Here is a 19,917-nt window from a genome sequence, read left to right as displayed (position 1 = left end):
TCCGTTTGGGCCACAGTTGTTACTTCTTCTCCACTAGCTTCATCAGATGCGTTCACCGTCTTCCAGAAATTTATCCCGATATAGAGGTCGAATAAGGGTGGTTTATTCAACCCATCATAGTTCCCGTATAAAAATAGCGCTCTTACCACGTATTTTTTTCCCGCCACTATAGACTTCAAGGTATAGCAATTCCGAGTTCCCGTCGGAAAACTTCTCACGTTCAAAAACTGCTTCCAGAATGCGGCTTTCACGTACTCGCTCGAGATGTTATAGTTCGTCCCGGTGTCGATAAATTGCTCGTCGGAGGTGTATACTAGATTGGTTACACTCTCTGTGTAGCTAGAATTCTCAGAAAGGCCACAGTCGATGCTTATGAAACCTGCAAAAAGAAAAAGAAAAAACGAAAATTTGATTGTATAGGGTGTAATTTGCCAAAATTATAACGTATGTGGCGATATATCAAGGCACGAATAAGGACAAGAACTTGCCGAGATTATCGAGCTTGGCATGAACTCGAATAGTGACGGCCGATAAGCTCAGGAGAACTAAGAATAACGCCACCATCGTCATCGTCGAGCTGAGTTTTCCAATTATCACAGCCAATCTCCTCTTCCTCCCTTAGTTTTTGAGATTAGTGGACGCAATGCTAAGGTTGAGAGAGGGATAAGTTATCGAACTTATATCCCTGTGCCACCTCTGATGTTTTTAAGGATACCACGTTGGAATAGCGTACGGTATCCGACCAGATTATCCAGCAGCCGCACGAGGATAGAGTGAGGCCAAAGATGGAATACCGTATGCGGATAGCTAATTCGCCAGCTTTATCCAGATGTAAAATAAGAAGGTCAACGGATAGAGAGAGATTACATCAGAATAATCGTGTAAGATTGACTCGAGTTTTTTTTTTCTTTGCGCCACCTTTACTTGAGACGTATCGTGTAAAGTATAAACTCTCCTCTGTTTTATAATTTGCAATAGATTCTTTCTATAGATATACTTGTAAAATAAGAAGGTCAACGGATAGAGAGAGATTACATCAGAATAGTTTTGCAAGATTGACTCGAGTTTTTTTTTTCGCTACCTACCTTTACTTGAGACGTATTGTGTACAGTATAAACCCTCCTCTGTTTTATAATATGCAAATAGACTCTTTTTATAGATATACTTGTAAAATAAGAAAGTCAACGAATAGAGAGAGATTACATCAGAATAGTCGTGCAAGATTGACTCGATTTTTTTTTGTGCCACCTTTACTTGAGACATTGTGAAAAGTATAAACCCCTCCTCTGTTTTATAATTTGCAAATAGACTCCTTTTATAGATATACTTGTAAAAAAAAAACTACTTCCTTAGAAACATTTGAAAATATTATACTTTTTTTAACTGCAAAACATAGTCAGAGGTGGTGGTATGCAATAATTTCAAAAAGTAGGCCGTTATTGAAAAAAAAACCCACATTTTATTTAGTCGTAGCCACGATTTTTGACCATTCGAGCTGGTCTAGAATCCAATTTATTAGTGAACCAAACGAAAATTCCAATCTTGTAAAATAAAAAACGAGGTTCTTATTTGCAAAATAGTACCCGAAATTTGAGAAAATGGGCTATCGAGGGCTCTGCACACAGCTCACTTACAGACATGAGTATGCAAAGTACTAAGATCAGGTGTAAAAGAATGTTATTCTTCTCCGGAGATTCTCCAAGAAATATCATCTTTTTTTTTTTTTTTGGAAAAAAAATTACAAACTGCGAAGTGCATTCGATGTGAAATTATGAATCTAAAGATAAAGCAAGCTGTTGGGACAACTAGATGAAAAGAAACAGAGGAATAGGAGGTAACTCTAATTTATCTTCCTGTCATTCCATAAGTAGCTATTGGCAAACGAAGCATTTCAAATGCCCTGCTGCTACTGCCACCTCTGTACATTCTATGGTTCCTCACACCGGAGCTCTCCAGCTCTAAGTATTGCTTTAGCTGCGTCACGACTTCGGTCATGGTCGGCCTCTGAATGGCACCTTTTGCAGTGCACTTCAACGCTAGATCAGCAACCTTCCAGACTGAATTCAGATCATATTCTCCTTGCATCCTACTATCTATCACACTCTCAAAGATCCCTTCTGCGAGCCTCTGACGTACCCATCGACCAATGTTAAGATTTTCAGGTCCAGACGATATCGGAGGTTGTCCTGTGATCAACTCTAAAAGAACAACTCCAAAGCTGTAGACATCGCTCTTCTCAGTGATTCGTCGAGTAGCATGATACCTGCAGAGACGTAATACTAAGTTATATTTAAGTTCAAAGGGTCCTTCTCTGACTAAGTTTATGTGGCAGAAGATTCTGATTTCTGAAAATCACTTTGCAACATTTTAGAAGCATGAAAGATGAAATATCTTTATATATTGATTAGTGAATTATCTTTCAGCAATAGAGAAGGCCAGGAAGTTAGCAATATCCTTTTATTTGTTCTTGCGTATTACCAAATAAATATCTGAAGAAAGAGATCAGAAAGACATACTGAGGATCTATGTATCCTGGTGTACCGGTCAGTGCTGTGGATACATCAAGAGTATCTGTATCATTGTAGAAATTCTTTGAGAGCCCAAAATCGGCTAACTTGGCCTCTAGATTTGCATTCAAGAGGATGTTGCTGGACTTAACATCCCTGTGAATTAGTGGTGGCACGCATCCCTTGTGCAGATATTCCAGCCCTGCACAGTTATACAATATATTGCTGGATGAAGGGGGAAACAACGGTCCAAGAAGACAGATATCTACTTTACTGCCAAACCTTGTGCAGATTCAAGTGCAATTTGGAGACGCTGTCTCCAAGTCAAAAGTGTACCATTGCGAGCTTTACCTAGAAGCCATCGAGAAGCCATTAGAAGATATATTCAGAGAACTGCACAGTTAATTTCAGATAATGTTGGATCTTGCCTATGATGTTAGTTGTGGAAAGCTCAACGGCCTATGGCCTATGTAATTAATTACGTGTGAACTATAAATAATAAACTTAAGATATGACAAGAAAAGTATAAGCAGATCGATTGTCTATGATCAGGACACTTTCTGATATTGTAATACTTTTCCAAGTGACTTTTCTATTCATTTACATTATAAAACCAGTCAATCAGGAAAACGCAAGTCCAAAAATAAATTTAAAACCTCTCAGATGATCTTGTAGAGTTCCTTGAGACATATACTCGTAGATGAGTCCCAGATGATGTCCATCCTTGCAATAGCCAATAAGTGAAACCAGGTTCTTGTGGTGAACTTTTGTCAAATGCTGAGCCTGCGACACCATTCAGAATTTCAAATGGGGATAAAGCCTTAAGAAGAACATCAATTGAAGGTGGTATGATATATCCAGCTGTACTCTCACCATGTAATAGAGAACATGTGGACTGGAGATAAAACTTCAAACCTTTAATTTAATGGATACAAAGGTGAAGGAACACAAGGCTCAACTATGTTAAGGATATTGCAATCTAAATAATAGTCACCACTTGTGCTGATTAACTCTAGTTTCCAGATAAAGTTGGAATGTCATAATCCGACTTAAGAAAGTATACAGCTGAACAACCTTCAACTATGTCAGAGGGAATAACAAACTTTGGGAGAGTATAAGATACCGATTATCATCAAAATATAGGTTTAAATTTCTTTTCCATCAATGGCCACACATTTGCTTTGTTATATTGGAAAATTTGTATCTCATGCATATCAGAATTCAAGAGTCCATATATCTTCTAAACTGCCATTACGAGACCCACAGTGGGATCATTAATAAAAAGACAGTAAGCACATGACCTGTGGATATCAAAGAGGAGTTAATGGGATTTAGTTACCTCAGCTATAAATTCGTTAACCCCTTGTGAAGATGACTGAGAGAGCATCTTGACTGCTACTTGAGTACCATTTTCCAAGAATCCATCATAAACAGATCCAAATCCTCCTTTCCCAATGACTCGCTGAAAGTTTCTCGTTATAACCACCAGCTCCTTGTATGTGAATTGTCGATTCTCAAGTTGTAATGGGTTGCTCCCATAGTTGTTTTCTTCAGTGGAGTAATATTCATTCTGTGGCCTCACAGAGACACTTCTGCCAAAACCTATCAATGAAAAGCATTATACATATGGATATAAAATAAAACACTGCCACAAAATGGAGGTACGTGTAGCTTGTATTCATTTCATGCTAGAGATCACTAAAAATTACCTTGCCGTTTTCTCACTATGTACAGAACAAATATCACCACTATCAATAAAACTACAACTACTGGAACAATTACAATAATTGGTGTTATGGAACTCTTCTTCTTTGGTGGCAGCTCGCATGAGTTGTCGTAGGCACAAAGATTTACATTACCCCCAAACCTATCATTTTAAAGAAAATTGAACTAAGATTAGACTTCATCTAATTTAATCCAAAAGAAGAAAACTACGAGCTTAATAATACTTCAATCTTCGAAACATCCAAAACGTGTAATCTTTCTAGTAAAGTTTGCATACATTTGTGTGCGTGTGTATAATTATTCTTCATCATGATACATAGAAAGAGTAATCTTTCTGGTAAAGTTTGCATACATTTGTGTGTGTATAAATATTCAAATCCATCATGCGAGCCTAATAGGATTGTGATGGCAAGATTCACTAGAGTGAGTTTCAGCTCTGACACCATACCAAGGAGAAACATGATTTCCACTTCAGTGCCCACAAATGCAGAAGTGGCATGTTCACATCCTCATCATCCAGACTATATATCAGGACATTATTTACATCAATCCAGTGGTCCTTTATTATCTTTCATTAAATTCTGTTGGAGGAAACATAGATTAGAAGAAGACAGGTTAATGAAGATTAGCAAACCTTAATATAAGTAACCCCTCTTGAGATTTATTAAGGAGTCCAGCAGGAATTGGTCCATCGAGTTGGTTACCAGTCAGATCTCTGGAAGAAGAAGGTAATTTGATTCCCCATATCTATTTCACATTTAGTAATCCAAACCAATAGGATAATATGGGTACTTACAAGAGTACAAGTGATTTTAACCTTTCTAGAACACCAGGAATCTCTCCTACCAAATTGTTGTGAGACAAATCCCTGGAAAAACAAATTGTGGAACCAAACTATCCAAATGAAAGTTTTATTTTTTTGCTTACAAGTATTAGAAAATATAGTAAGGTTGAATCCCATGGAACTTACAAGTATTGGAGTGAAGTAAGATTCGCGAAAATTGTCGTTATGCCACCGGTCAATCCGCTAGATGATAGATTTCTGCAAAAAATTCCAACGGATTAGGGTGTCGAAGTTTTCTCCTTTCTTCGGGGAATTAAAAAAAAATCATCTGTAAGATAAAAAAACTCACACAGTCGTAATCCTTGGGGGGCCAGAGATAGGATAACTACAATTCAATCCATCCCATGCAAAAGCTTTGGGAGCACAAGGATCGCCATTCCAGCTTCTCTTCACCCGATACGCATCCTTGATAGCTATCATCGCACTAACTGTGGTAAAAAAGAGTGGAATTTGGATCAACTAGGATAACTAATCCATGGAAAAAATAGGAATAGCGTATCGTGGATATGCCATACCGTCTCCGCTATCCGTGGCGTTCCCGGTGATATCCAGCACCCGGAATAACTCCAGCGCATTGATAACCGGCGGAAGCGTGGATTTGCTCGTCGCAACGATGGATAAGTTATACCGGGGGTATCGCGGAGCGGGTTTATCAATGTATAGGGCATCGGGATAGAGGTAGTCGGGGGAAAAGGGAACGACGGCCTGTGAGATACCATTGAGGTAGATATCAAACTCTCGTTTGGCATTGCCTCGTAGGATCTCCAGCTCGGAGAAGTACAAAACGGCCACGAATCCAGGATTCTTATCCTGGGGGTCGGGAATCCAGTGGTATTCGATCTTGGAGGATTTCTTGGGCGTGACGGCGGTCTGGATAACGGACGACGGCGCCGCGTAGTGGTCGTTCGGCGAACTCCGGATAGCCGAACCGGTGGATATCTCGGTCAAGCCGGGCTCATTATTCCAGGGAATCCAAAACCGGTCGTACGGATCGTCTGGATACCTGTTTTGTTATTGGGTCCATAGAATTGTCTAAATTGTTGATTATTTAGGTAGTGAAATGTAAAACTAATAACGTGACTCACCTAATTACCACGTCGTTGGTTGGTCCCATGTTTAGGCGTGCATAAAGAGCTAAAGATCGAGTGGGATCCACTGCCGGATAAATATTTTCTCTTAGTGGCCTCAATTCCAATCCAGAGATAAACGGAGTCCCTAATCCTTTATTTGCCAAACAAACTTGCAAGTAATCCGTTTGGGCCACAAGAATAACTTCTTCCCTGCTGCTTCCATTAGATGCGTTCACCGTCTTCCAGAAATTTATCCCGGTATAGAGGTCGAATAAGGGGGGCTTATTCAACCCATCATAGTTCCCGTATAAAAATATCGCTCTTACCAGGTATTTATATCCTGCCACCAGGGAGTTCAAGGTATAGCAATTCCGAGTTCCCGTCGGAAAACTTCTCACGTTCAAGAATTGCTTCAGGGATGCACCTCTTACGTACTCATTCGAGATATTATAGTTCGTCCCGGTGTCGATAAATTGTTCGTCGGAGGTGTATTCTAGATTGGTTTTATTATCTACGTAGCTAGATTTTTCAGGAAGGCCACAATCGATGCTTATGAAACCTGCAATCATTGGTTTAGTACTACGAGTTTTGAAGAACATCAAATAGAGGAATAAGTTAAGAGCTTACCGAGGTTATCAAGCTGGCCATGAACTCGTACAATGGTGGGAAAGAAGCTCAGAAGAATTAAACACCAGATAACCATCGATATGAATCCTCTGTTCCTCTTCCTTGAGAATAATTAATGGACACCGTGTTGTGATGGAGAAGAATAAGTTGTACTTATACGTTGGATATCGATCGTTGGACTAATTAAACGCCGATTACTTATCCAACCTTTGATCTCGTCAAGAATATATACTATGTCACTGGTAATTAAGTAGCCCCTCTTAAAACCAGCGATAGGACGTGGATAAAGTTGGCCAGGCTCACGGACAGGATAGATAAATAATACGAGGTCTAATCCTGCCATCTTTGCAAAGGGGAAAGTTTTTAATAACGAAGTCAATGGGAATAAAAGATTTGACTCCAAGTTGGTAGCAACCACGATAATGACTTCTGATTTATTCTGAGGCCAATTTGCTGATGATTATAGAAGAACAATTCAACCAACGTATGATCTGAAGTCTCTTGTTTGATATCCCAGTGGTTAAGACATAGATTCCCATTGTCGAAATTTTTTCTCTATTTCTAAAGAAGGAGAAATTCTCAATAAAAGAATCTCATAAGAGTTCTTAGAGTAAGGGTACTTCCATTCTTAATATTTAATGATTTAACTTTGGAGGAGTTCCTGTGAAATAAATAGTTATATATTTTTGTTGTCTTTGGATAATTATTAGAATCTGGATCTACTTAAATTGAAATGGTATATGGGTATGTTGGAATTTCAGCACAGAACTTCTGATGCCATATTAAATAACCAACTATTCCTCCTTCAATAAAAGAAAAATAATCTTAAGAGCTAAGAAATTAGATATATTAGATAGTAATGAAATTAATTCATCAGAAATGCAGTGACGTTCTAATGTTATTTATGTTCTATGAATCTGATATAAATTTATCTTTGCTTATGTAAACGAAAACCTTCTCTGATCCATAATAGAAAACTATTCTTCTAATGAAACAATGCCTCCATTTATCAGTTAATGAACATAAAGGTTGAAATTCATGAACAAATTCCATTCTAAACAAATAGAAAATTCATACAAAAAATAGTACACTCTGCATAGATAGATATACCTAGCAACACCATTGATATGTTTGGAAACAACAACAACTACAAACGGCAAAGCACACTCAATATGAAATCAATTACTCCAAACATGTGATGCTCATCTGAATGCAAGGAGAGCCTAAATCAATCTTCATCTCAAAATGGGACCGGTAGATACTGATACTGAATTAAACTTACTGGAGTGATCACTACCAGCAGTTTTCAGTTCCAGAAACAAGCATTCTTTTAACTGCACTGCTACATCACTCATGGTTGGCCTCTGGCTGGGGTCTTGTGCAGTACAACTCAAAGCTAACTCAGTTACCTTCCATATAGAATTCAGGTTGCATTCTCCTTGCATTGTTGCATCCAAAACGTTCTCAATATTTCCTCTAGCGAGCCTCTGCCACACCCAATCGATAATGTGACCTCCTTCAGATCCAGAAAAAAGGGGAGCTTTCCCTGTTACGACCTCCAAGAGGACCACACCGAAGCTGTACACATCGCTCTTCTCATTGGACTTGAAGGTCACAAAGCACCTAGAGACATACAACACCATTGCTTATTATTCATCTTATTAGTCACACTCATCAAACTATGCAGGTTAAGAAGTTAGCACTGTCCTTTTATGTTTCTTGTTTCTATATATCTATATATATATATATATATATATATATAGTTAAAAAAAAGCAAACGAGGAAGAAAGGACATACTGAGGATCTAGATATCCTGGTGTACCAACCACAGCTGTTGATATGCAACTACTAGTATCACTGTTGGAAGCCTTAGACAAACCAAAATCGGCTAACTTTGCCTCTAAATTTGCATTCAAGAGGATATTGTTGGTCTTCACGTCTCTATGGATTAATGGTGGTGTGCATCCTGTATGTAGATACTCCAGCCCTGCATGAGAATGACTAGAAATTGTCAAAGTGAAGAGAAACAAAGAGATTTATACTTCTTATTACTGCCAAACCTTGAGCAGATTCAAGTGCTATACGCAACCTCTGGTTCCAAGTCAAAGATCTATCAATGCCAGCTTTACCTATTACAGCAAACCATTAGAAGATCAGCTAAAACACTAATGCAAAAAACTTAAAAATTCACAAATCATGTGAAGAACAGATTCATAGGGTTCTCTGTAATACTTCTTAGATTGTTTTTGAGAAATTCGACTAGACATAAAGAGATTCTCTCTGATGAATTCCACCACTAGATTTTCAACCATCGTCAAGATAAATAATACAACACTTAATTTAGAACCTCTGAGATGATCTTCCAAGGTTCCTTCACACATGTACTCATAGACAAGTCCCCAGTGATCTCCATCCTTGCAGTAGCCAATCAGACAAACCAAGTTCTTATGATGAACTCTTGCCAAGTTCTGGGCCTGCAACACCATTCAGAATATTGTTAAACAAGGCTTTTGTTAATATTTCATAAAAATATTTTCCTATCTATAACAAGGATTCTGATTACCTCGGCTAGAAATTGTTTAACCCCTTGTGAAGATGACTGGGAGCGCATCTTAACTGCCACTTGAGTGCCATTTTCCAAGTAACCGGCATACACTTTTCCAAATCCACCTCCTCCAATTAGTTTTCCAAAGTTATTCGTTATAAGCTGCAACTCCTTGTATGTGAATTGTCGATTCTCAAATTGCACTGGACTGTCTCTGTTATCGCTTGCTCTCCCATTGTGATCTTCTCTCAAGGAATTCAAATGATTATGTCTAAATTAGACAAGGAATGCATGTGTCATGGTTTTCAAAACTTACCTTGCCATATTCTCTTTCTGAACAGAACAAGTGCGATAACTAGCAATAGGACAATAACAACAACTGGAACAACCACAATAATAATGGAACTCTTCTTCTTTGGTGAAAACTCGTTGCCATTATCTCCAACTGGATCAATTCTATAATCGAAAATGCTAAACAATTCAATTAGAATTCAACTAGTGTTGCTATAAATTATAATAAAAGATAAGCTGACCTAAGTATTAGTGACCCATCTTGTGATTTTGCAAGGAGAGCAGCAGGAACTGATCCATTGAGTTGGTTGCCTCTCAAATCTCTACAATAACCAGGAGACTTTAATACCGGCAACTTTGTTACGTGCTCAAATAAACCAAATAGCAAGTCCAACATGAGCACTCACAGGAATTTGAGTGATGTCAATTGTGATAGTTCATCAGGAATTGCTCCAGTTAAGCCATTGTAAGACAAATCCCTGGAATGGCATGTCTTGTGAAACGGAAGAGCTACTAAATTAAGGTTTCATCTAAGTTTGCTATGACTTACAAGTACTGGAGTGCATTAAGATCGGCAAATGCTGTTGTTATACCACCAGTCCATCCACTATTTGATAGATTTCTGCAATAAAGTTCCAAAAATTCCAATCTATCAAAGTACTAATCTTTTTCTTTTACCAATATTAAGTGTTGAGTTAGAATTACTTACAGAGTGGTGATCCTTGGAGGGCTGGAGATAGAATAACTACAATTTAATCCATCCCATGCATAAACTTTAGGAACACACGGATCGCCCATCCAGTTCCTCTTCACCTGATACTCGTCCTTGATCGTCGTCATCGCAGTAACTGGTATTATCAATAAGATCGAGATCAGTGAAAATTTTCCGGTGGAATATCCAATCCGACGAATAAGTTACCTACCATCTCCACTATCAGAAGAATTAACGGTGGTATACAATACGCGGTATACCTCCACCGCGTTAATTACCGGCGGAAGCGTGGAATTATCCGTGGCGACAATGGAGAAGTTATACAAGTCGGTTTGTGGAAAGGGGTCGTTATTATATATGATGTTGGAATAGAGGTATTGCGGGGACATGGGGTCGGAAACTCGCCGACCGTTGAGGTCTATATAGAACTCTCGCTTGGCTTTATTCTCGACAAGATTCTGGAATTCAGAGAAATAGAGCACGGACACGAATAGCGGATTCTTATCCTCTAGTTCGGGAATCCACAGGAAAGAGATCCTAGAGAAGGAGGTCAAGGACGTGAATGCGGTTTGCATAACCACGGATGGCGCCTCGAATAAGTCCGAATCCAAGTTCCGAATAGTCGAATTGCTGGATATCTCCATCCACTCTTGTGGTTTATTGGCTCCCCACGGCATCCATATCCTGTCATACATGTCGTTTGGATGCCTATTCACAGATTCCAAGAGTATAAAACGGTTATAATAGTCAATTCTTTATAGTTAAAAGAAAAGAAAATACGGATATTCAAATAATACTATGAAAAAGTTATTTTGTGATTTAATAGCATGACTCGATTTGGTTAATGATTTGATAGTACAGTTAGCTTGGAGAAACAACTTAACAACGTGATGGCTTAGAGCAGATCTTAGTGGCGTTTGGTTCAGAGCAATTATTTGCCGACGCATATAGACTAGACAGCTAAAAGCTTAGTGAGACCTAAGTGTTTCTATATGTAAGGAGGGTTGACCATTTGTCCGATTTATATCTAGTTTTTGGGCTCATGAATGATTTAAAAAAAACATATATTCAAATTGAATAGATGTTATACTCACCTTACAAACACATTATCCTTGGGCCCCATATTGATCCGAAAATAGAGAGCTATAGATTGTCCGCCTTTCGCCATTGGGTAAAGAGTATTCTTCAATGGCCTCAAATCCAATCCCGATATAAAAGGAATCCCATTTCCAGTATTCACCAAACAAACTTGTATGAAATCATTTTGGATAGTTATAATAATTTCTTCCATAATAGAATAAAGTGTTTGAGAAATATTCACCGTCTTCCATAAATTAACCCCAATATAAATATCAAATACTACTAGCTTATTTAATTTGTCATAGTTCCCGTAAAAGAATGTCGCCCTGATGAGATATTTCCACCCAATTGATAGCGATCTTAGGGTGTAACAATTTCGAGTACCGTTTGGAAAACTTCTTACCGTCAAATATCGTTTGGATAGAGAAGGTGATATATACTGTTTTGAAATGTTGTAGTTCGCCCCGGTGTCGATAAATTGCATATCGGATGTATATGTTAGGTCAGTCGTATCATCTATGTAGCTAGAATTTTTGGAAATGCCGCAATCTATGCTTATGAAACCTGCAAAGAAGGAAAAAAAAAATTTGAATACTTCTCTTGTTTGCTGAAATATAAATAGTTGTTATCTTATTCTCAGAACCAGGTACAAGTTGAATGAAGTTTGTTTAATCTAAATATATTATTTAGAAATTATACATCTCATATTCTAAGCATCCATAGATTAGTAAATTATCTTTTAATTACATTTGTTGTCTAGCACTAACTCACAGGCCCATCCTTGTCCTTAAACAATTGCATCAGAGGTCTTCTGTTGCAATTTTACACCCAAATATTTTGCAAATGGGAAGGATAAATTCTTCAGAAAAATTAATAATTTTATGGTGTCCCAACTAAACCGATGATGTTTTGGAATTTGAACCAGAAAAATACTCATACTATCATCCTATGATTTCTTGGAGTTCATAAAAGCTATTTTTATCTCTAGATATTTAAAATTATTATGTACAGAGAAGTAACCGAAGAAACGAGCTACGCCCATCTACTAGGGGTACTTATCCATGAACCGGAATAAGAAGCAAAGAACACGGACGAATAGAGGCATTGGATTGGATAAAGCTTACCGAGATCATCAAGTTGGCAACGAACTCGGATAGTGACGGCCAAGAAGCTCATAATAATTAACCACCAGACGAGCATCACCGTCATCTTTGCGCCGAGTTATTCGCCCTCTTGAAAGCAACGAGAATAGTGGAGGTTTGAGAGAGACAAGTTGCAGTTATATATTGTATAACGTTGGTTATTCTATTCCAAGAAACGGGAATAATTAAATCCTTATCCCACGTCTATGAATTCGCCAAGGATAAAACCCGCATCTGCACGTCGATAAACGTAGACTGAGTTGGTATTGCTTGATAGTTATGCGAATAATTTTGTCGCTAATTCCAGTCGTTGCTCATATCGGATAAATATGCGAATTAACCAAATAGTATAGTCAAATGTGTATCCTCAGAATTGTAATGCATTAAGCGAGATTCGTGGTTTTAGGACTTGCAGTTTTATTCATAAATGGGCCTCATATGACAAAGTAAGCAAAATCTTCATATCCTAATGTTACTTTACTACTATTATAGCAAAATCTTGTGCAGATTCAAGTGCAATATGAAGCCGCTGGCAGCAAGATAAATGTTAAGAGATTATCAGGACAACCCACTAGAAGATCAGTTTAAAAAATAACTTTGCTGGAGCTTGCCAGAGTATTCAGAGTATAAAATAACTTCCTCTGATGGAGGATTCACATAGTAATGTAAGTTGTAGAATGCACAGTGTAGTTTTCGAGTGCTCAGAAAACTCTACTATTCCTCTAAGAGATAATATAAAGAATAAGTCGTCTGAGATTTGACTTCAAGTTAGTAGCAACCACGATGCAGAAAACCAACTGTTCCTTCCCTAATAAAAGAGAACTCCTAGGAGCTAAGAAATTATATATATTTGATAATAATGAAATTAATTAAGCTCAAAGGAACTCCATATACTTATTCACCGTAAATGCAGTAAAGTTCTACATGTTATTTATGTTCAATGCCTTAATTTTTCAGTTGATAAACACACAGGATGGAAGGAAAAAAAGATAATGCCTCCATCTGAACGAACCCCATTTATTGCTTGTGCTCACGAACAAATCCTGTCTTCACAATATACCAAGCTTGACCTTATATGGTTCAATCAACATCCAAAACAAATGGAAGATTCATACAAGGAATAGTAAGTATACTCTGCGCAAATAGATACCCAGCAACACCATTGATATGTTTGGAAACAATTACAAACAGCAAAGCACACTCTATATGAAATCAATTACTCCAAACATTTGAGGCTCATCTGAATGCAAGGAAAGTCTAAATCAATTTTCATCTCAAAGTGGGACCAGCAGATTCTGATACATCTGACACATGTTCTACTTTAAATGCACTGCTCTGGATACTCTCACTAGCGTCCATGTATACAGTCCTTGAGTTAGAGTTACTGGAGTGATCACTTCTTGAGTACATGTTGTGGCTCCTAATACCAGCAGATTCTGATACATCTGACACATGTTCTACTTTAAATGCACTGCTCTGGATACTCTCACTAGCGTCCATGTATACAGTCCTTGAGTTAGAGTTACTGGAGTGATCACTTCTTGAGTACATGTTGTGGCTCCTAATACCAGCAGTTCCAAGTTCCAGAATCAAGCATTCTTTTAACTGCACCACTACATCACTCATGGTTGGCCTCTGGCCGGGCTCTTGTGCAGTACAACTCATAGCTAAATCAGTAACCTTCCGTACAGAATTCACATTGTATTCTCCCATCCTCATATCCAAAACGTTCTCAAAGTCTCCTTCAGCGAGCCTCTGCTGCACCCATTCAATAATGTGAACTGGTCCAGGAAATATGGGAGCTTCTCCAGTGACCATCTCCAAGAGGACTACCCCGAAGCTGTATACATCACTCTTCTTACTGGACTTGAAGGTAATATAGTACCTATAGAGATATGAGATGATCGAATATTATTTGCCTATATTCTAAGGTGCTTGCCAAGTAGATAATAAAAATACTAGGCATAAAGGACATACTGAGGATCTAAATATCCTGGTGTACCAACCACAGCTGTGCATATACCAGTAGTAGTGTCATTGCTAGTAGCCTTAGACAAACCAAAATCAGCTATCTTTGCCTCTAAATTTGCATTCAAGAGGATGTTGCTGGTCTTCACATCTCGATGAATTAATGGTGGTGTGCATCCTGTATGCAGATACTCCAGCCCTGCATGTGAGTGAAGAAATTGTAGAGTGAAGAGAAACAAAGGTTGCCAACAAACAAACGTGTACTTCATATTACTACCAAACCTTGAGCAGATTCAAGAGCAATACGTAGCCTCTGTTTCCAAGTCAAAGGACTATCATTGCCAGCTTGACCTATTACAACAACTCAATAAAATATCTGCTAGAAAAACTAATGCAAAAAAAAAAAAAAAAACTTAAAATTCACAAAAGCTTGCCATAATATGAGCAGAAAATTATTCCCTGATGATGGTTTCAACTACTAATGCTAATTGTGGATAGCTTGGTAGATTTTGGAGCACACAGAATCTTCATTGATGTTTATTATGCATGAACTATGAGGAAAAAACTTAAGATTCTCTGTGATACTTCTTAGATTGTGTTCGAGAAGTTTGACAAGAAATAGAGTTTCTCTAATCAGGTCTGGTTTCAACATTTAATTTCTTATTCCAATTGAATAGCTTAGGTACTCAAATCTTAACTCCGTTCACTCAGGAACCCTCATTGAAAGACCTCAAACCTGAAATAAGTACCTAATGGTGACTGCTACCACTAGATTTCCCAACCATCAACAACGTGCACTAACTTGATATATTTAAAAGTATTCTGCTTCAATTTATTTCCCTAAAGAAATATCCCTATAAGAGCTTTAATTCAGCCAAGGAAATAAAGCTAGACCAGCATGCATGAATATGGATATTTTTGAGGGTACAGGATAAATAATACATCATTTAAGAACACAAATTTATAACCTCTGAGATGATCTTCTAGGGTTCCTTCACACATGTACTCATAGACAAGTCCACAGTGATCTCCATCTTTGCAGTAGCCAATCAGACAAACCAAGTTCTTATGATGAACTCTTGTCAAGTGCTTGGCCTGCAACACCATTCAGAATGTTGTTGTATGTAAATAAGGCTAAGAATCACATTACTTAGAATTCAGGTGAGAGCAATATATATTTATATATATATGCAGCCGCAACCACAATTTCAGTATAAAATATCACAAATTTGGGTTGAAGTTAGGGATTCAAGCATGCAATCTAGAAGATAAAGGGTGAATCAAGCAATGGATTCTTTTATTGTGGACAGTGATATAGCAATGGGAAAAACAGTTGCAACTTATACAGATTCTCTCTCCAATGTAATGATCTTGTATAGATCAATTTGATTGGAGCCAGAAAGAGTTCTGAGAAACTTCATTGCGGTTTCATGTCTTCATGAAAATCAACAAAATGACAGGAGACATAAGAACTTCAAAAATAAGAGGCAGAAATTCCAAGGTATAATGGTAAATAGTGTCTGAGCCAAAAGTTTGCTTTCAAAGACATGCTATTCTTATCATTATATTATATGTTATGGGGTTTTCCTCCCTCAAATGGCCGTATCATCTCTATGATTTGATGCCTGATATGCTATCAAGAAACTTCGTGCATCAAATCATATTAAGACCGTCAAACCATGGTCCCATAATAGTAGTTTAAGAAGTATGAATCACAAAACTGCATATGTTAACAGCATCAACTGGAGTTGATTACCTCAGCTAGAAACTCTTGAACCCCTTGTGAAGATGACTCGTTGAGCATCTTGACTGCAACTTCAGTGCCATTTTCCAAGTTACCACGATAAACTTTTCCAAATCCTCCTCTCCCAATTTCCCGTCTAAAGCACTCTGTTATACCAACTAACTCATTGTATTTAAATTGTCGATTTTCAAGTTGCAATAAACTGCCTGCATTATCGCTTCCTTCTTCCTGTGGATTGTCAATACATGGAGCCACCATGATTTTTCTGTACACGCCTTTCAAAGATAGTAAGATAACATGAAGTGAGGTCATGAATGAAGGTATAAAAAGATAACATGAGGTCATGAATGAAGGTATAGGGATAGCTAGCATTCTTCAACATATCTGACTTAGAGAATGCGCAATCTGCCGTTTTGGTTATTAGAAGTTACCTTGCCATTTTCTTCTAATGTACAGAACAAGTATCACCACTATCAATAGCACAAGGATGACTACTACAACAATTACAATAATTAGTATCATGGGACTCTTCTTCTTTGGCGGCAGCTCACATGAATTTTCATTGGCACAAAGATCTCTATTATCTCCAATTCTGTCATTAACAAAAATGAATGACAATTACATTCAGCGACAATAAGTTTACAAAGAGTGAAAGAAAAGAACTAACAGTCTAATAATAGTCCATTCAACTGAATAAAGCATAAAATTGGGATAAGCCAGAACATCTACTTGTTTTCACAAGTAGCTTTCTTGACAGAACAAAGAGAATAACATGGTGAGGTAACCAGTTAACACAGATCAACCTCCCAAACTTTCAAGTTAATGAATTTATCTAATTTCATAAGGCAAAGCACTTCATCATATTTTCAGCTTCATACTTATGTTAATGAGTATGTTCTCAAGCAGACCACATATCGAGAAAAAGGTCAGTATATGATAATATGAATGTAGCAGAGCTTAGTTAGGTGCTAGAATTCTTGAATCAACTATATGAAATCAACCATATGTAGATTACAAACTAGACCTCGTTCCCTGACTAGCACAAACATTGGCTACTCTGGATAATGGGACTACAGCATTCTGAAGTTCCATCCATAACTATAGAACCATCTGTCTCGTTTCCTGATTATATCATACATCAGGACACCAGCCCTTTTCAACAATCTACTTTTCTTTTATCAAATTTCACTGCATGGAACATGATTGAGCAAACAAAAAAACTAAAGAGAAGAGCAAACCTTAGTACAAGTGACCCATCTTGTGATCTCTTCAGGAGATCAGCAGGAATTGATCCATTGAGTTGGTTGCTTGTCAAGTCTCTGCAAGAAGCAGGTCAAGCCAATACCAAGAAATCTATTTCGCAAAATAATTGATAAACTGAATTTCATAGCCAAATATGAATGCTCACAGGAGTTTGAGAGATAGTAAGTTTGACAGTTCATCAGGAATTGACCCTGTTAAGCTATTGTGAGACAAATCCCTGGCCAAAACACCGTGCAATTTGCAAATAATGAAAAATACAAGGTTGATAATGTGAACTCGTTTATTCACATGAGAATAAAGTTAGGTTTGAATCTGGTGTTACTTACAAGTACTGGATTGCTTTTAGATTGGCAAAAGATGTCGTTATATCACCAATTAGTCCACTGGAAGATAGGTTTCTGCGGCAATTTTCAACGAAATAATGTGAAAAATTTCTCCAATTCATCCACAAGAAACAAATTACAAGATAAACAATATCTTGAAAGAACCCACAGGGTGGTTATTCTCGGAGTGTTAGAGGTATCAAAGCTACAATTCAATCCCTCCCACGCATAAGCTTGGGGAGCACACGGATCGCCCATCCAGCCTCTGTTCACCTTGTACTTCTCCTTGATTGCCATTATCGCATTAACTACATAAACCCAAAACCATACGGCGGAATCTTTCTTATCCTGGAAACCAAAACCATCGGAAAAACACGAATAATGCTACTAATGAAAACGACATACCGTCTCCGCTATCCGTCGCCGTCCCGGTGATGTACGCTACGCTGAATATCTCCAACGCGTTTATGATGGGCGGAAGCTCGGATTTGCTTGTCGGGATGACGGATACGTTATACTGGGAGTATTGTGGAGCGGGGTCGGCACCGTATATGGAACCCGAATAGAGGTTATCCGGGGTAACGGGGCTTGCGTACCATAGCTTGTCGTGGAGGTAGATATTGAACTCTCTCAAGGCCTTGCTCTTATTGAGCTCGAAGAAGTGGAATGCGCTTATGTATCCGGGACTCTTGTCCTTGGGATCGGGAATCCAGTAGAATTGGAGTCTGGAGGAGTTCGCCGGCGTGACTGCCGTCTGCATAACGGAGGACGGCACCTCGAAGTGGTCGTTGGGGAGATTCTGGATGGTGGAGGTGCTGGCTAACTCGGTCCACACTTGGGGTGTATTCCAGGGTCTCCATATCCGGTCGTACGGATCGATGGGATACCTGCTCGGTTACGATCGGAAATCAAAGCATGCACTTAATTATCGATCCATGAGGTAAAGCAATGCTGCACTGACCTTATGACGGTATTGTCGGTCGGCCCGGCGTTGACCCGAGAGAAGAGAATTATAGCTTGCGTTGCATTCGCAGCCGGATAAAGAACGCTCTTTAGGGGCCTCAACTCCAATCCGGAGATGAAAGGAGTCCCCAACCCCGTGTTTATCAGGCAAACTTGTACCTGGTTATCCGGGATAACGGCGATAACTTCAGCTGCGACGGGTGCATCTGCAGTACTTATGCTGATAGTTTTCCAGTAATTGATGCCAAAGTAGATATCAAATGTAGGTAGCTTATTCAATCCGTCGTAATTCCCGTATAAAAATGTGGCTCGTATCAGGTACTTCAATCCTGCGTCCAAGGATTTTAGAGTGTAGCAATTCCGAGTACTGTTTGGAAAGCTTCTGAGGCTCAAAAGTTGCTTGTCAAGTGAGGGTTTTATGTACAATGTTGCAATGCGGTAATTTGTTCCCGTGTCGATGAATTGCGTATCGGAGTTATACGGCATTTTGGTGCTACTATCGATGTAGCTAGAATTATCTGGATAACCACAATCGATGCTTATGAAACCTGCAAAGAAACAAGAGAAGAATAGTATCATTACGATGTGAATTAACCGTCGATAACTTTGAATTGGATAGCGCCTTTATACCGAGACTATCAAGCTGGCTATGAACTCGAATGGTGATGGCGTAGAAGCTCATGAGAATTAAGCACCAACCTACCACCTTCGTCGTCCGGAAGAACTTTGCCATAGTTGCAGCTAATCCGCTCTTCGTTTCCTTCGAGGATAATGGAGAGGGAATACGATGTACGGATGAATATATAAGAATTGTTATGACTATTCTTCCCTCTCTTCTCTATTTGATGCTTGTCAAGGATACCACGTCACGTAGGTCTCTACTTCTCTAAAACCATCCTATGGTATACTCTCGAAGTATATTTATGCTCCGATAAAAGAACCTTATGCGCGGATAAGGCCCATTATCGAGCCATTTGGTAGGGCCTTGTTCTGGAATAGTGAGCCGTACGACTTCTATGCCAGATTCGTTCTAGGGTCAAAATACAAAGGTCAATGGGCATAGAGAGATGATACAATAATCGATCGTCAACTCCTCATATAGATTAACTAATA

General features: G+C 38.5%; 4 protein-coding genes across 4 annotated transcripts; all 4 read right to left on the bottom strand.

Moving 5' to 3' along the window:
* Positions 1–1,598: 1,598 nt before the first annotated feature.
* On the bottom strand, positions 1,599–6,872 carry LOC140764412 (putative leucine-rich repeat receptor-like protein kinase At2g19210). Its single transcript, XM_073102972.1, has 13 exons — positions 6,774–6,872; positions 6,162–6,705; positions 5,592–6,079; positions 5,366–5,504; positions 5,203–5,274; positions 5,029–5,100; positions 4,867–4,947; positions 4,217–4,374; positions 3,847–4,109; positions 3,164–3,290; positions 2,790–2,858; positions 2,517–2,709; positions 1,599–2,263 (listed from the first exon to the last, which is right to left on the bottom strand). Exons 1-13 carry the CDS (start codon positions 6,847–6,849, stop codon positions 1,846–1,848), a joined length of 2,700 nt encoding a protein of 899 aa, XP_072959073.1. The 5' UTR covers positions 6,850–6,872; the 3' UTR covers positions 1,599–1,845.
* Positions 6,873–7,796: 924 nt separating this feature from the next.
* On the bottom strand, positions 7,797–10,784 carry LOC140764447 (probable LRR receptor-like serine/threonine-protein kinase At1g05700). Its single transcript, XM_073103025.1, has 11 exons — positions 10,533–10,784; positions 10,319–10,457; positions 10,160–10,231; positions 10,017–10,088; positions 9,852–9,932; positions 9,635–9,774; positions 9,337–9,560; positions 9,121–9,247; positions 8,834–8,902; positions 8,571–8,760; positions 7,797–8,396 (listed from the first exon to the last, which is right to left on the bottom strand). The coding sequence occupies exons 1-11, from the start codon at positions 10,708–10,710 to the stop codon at positions 8,009–8,011; spliced, it is 1,680 nt and encodes a 559-aa protein (XP_072959126.1). The 5' UTR covers positions 10,711–10,784; the 3' UTR covers positions 7,797–8,008.
* A 627-nt stretch (positions 10,785–11,411) lies between these two features.
* Positions 11,412–12,610, bottom strand: LOC140759592 (putative leucine-rich repeat receptor-like serine/threonine-protein kinase At2g19230). The gene is made up of 2 exons (XM_073096198.1): positions 12,526–12,610; positions 11,412–11,965 (listed from the first exon to the last, which is right to left on the bottom strand). Exons 1-2 carry the CDS (start codon positions 12,608–12,610, stop codon positions 11,412–11,414), a joined length of 639 nt encoding a protein of 212 aa, XP_072952299.1.
* An 837-nt stretch (positions 12,611–13,447) lies between these two features.
* LOC140759583 (putative leucine-rich repeat receptor-like protein kinase At2g19210) lies at positions 13,448–19,537 on the bottom strand. Its single transcript, XM_073096187.1, has 13 exons — positions 19,435–19,537; positions 18,803–19,352; positions 18,247–18,728; positions 18,011–18,149; positions 17,845–17,916; positions 17,664–17,735; positions 17,494–17,574; positions 16,687–16,847; positions 16,268–16,530; positions 15,480–15,606; positions 14,794–14,862; positions 14,521–14,710; positions 13,448–14,428 (listed from the first exon to the last, which is right to left on the bottom strand). The coding sequence occupies exons 1-13, from the start codon at positions 19,535–19,537 to the stop codon at positions 13,813–13,815; spliced, it is 2,925 nt and encodes a 974-aa protein (XP_072952288.1). The 3' UTR covers positions 13,448–13,812.
* Positions 19,538–19,917: the final 380 nt, after the last annotated feature.

The sequence above is a fragment of the Typha angustifolia genome, chromosome 1, assembly GCF_048772165.1.
Source record: "Typha angustifolia cultivar Huaian chromosome 1, ASM4877216v1, whole genome shotgun sequence".
In the NCBI taxonomy this organism is placed as follows: Eukaryota; Viridiplantae; Streptophyta; class Magnoliopsida; order Poales; family Typhaceae; genus Typha; species Typha angustifolia.
This window is presented reverse-complemented; position numbering and strand designations above follow the sequence as displayed.

Excerpts from the sequence above, each read along its gene's own strand:
- LOC140759592 (XM_073096198.1), bottom strand. The coding sequence starts at position 12,610 with ATGACGGTGATGCTCGTCTGGTGGTTAATTATTATGAGCTTCTTGGCC. Across the intron at positions 11,966-12,525 it reads TTGCCAACTTGATGATCTCG|GTTTCATAAGCATAGATTGC; the intron begins GTAAGCTTTATC and ends CCTTCTTTGCAG.
- LOC140759583 (XM_073096187.1), bottom strand. The coding sequence starts at position 19,537 with ATGGCAAAGTTCTTCCGGACGACGAAGGTGGTAGGTTGGTGCTTAATT. Across the intron at positions 18,150-18,246 it reads GGCGACGGATAGCGGAGACG|TTAATGCGATAATGGCAATC; the intron begins GTATGTCGTTTT and ends GGGTTTATGTAG. Across the intron at positions 17,917-18,010 it reads ACTCCGAGAATAACCACCCT|AAACCTATCTTCCAGTGGAC; the intron begins GTGGGTTCTTTC and ends AAATTGCCGCAG.
- LOC140764412 (XM_073102972.1), bottom strand. The coding sequence starts at position 6,849 with ATGGTTATCTGGTGTTTAATTCTTCTGAGCTTCTTTCCCACCATTGTA. Across the intron at positions 3,291-3,846 it reads TTAACGAATTTATAGCTGAG|GCTCAGCATTTGACAAAAGT; the intron begins GTAACTAAATCC and ends ATGGTGTCGCAG. Across the intron at positions 2,710-2,789 it reads TGCACTTGAATCTGCACAAG|GGCTGGAATATCTGCACAAG; the intron begins GTTTGGCAGTAA and ends ATAACTGTGCAG.
- LOC140764447 (XM_073103025.1), bottom strand. The coding sequence starts at position 10,710 with ATGTCCCCGCAATACCTCTATTCCAACATCATATATAATAACGACCCC. Across the intron at positions 10,089-10,159 it reads CTTAATGCACTCCAGTACTT|GGATTTGTCTTACAATGGCT; the intron begins GTAAGTCATAGC and ends ATGCCATTCCAG. Across the intron at positions 9,561-9,634 it reads CAGAAAGAGAATATGGCAAG|ATCACAATGGGAGAGCAAGC; the intron begins GTAAGTTTTGAA and ends CCTTGAGAGAAG.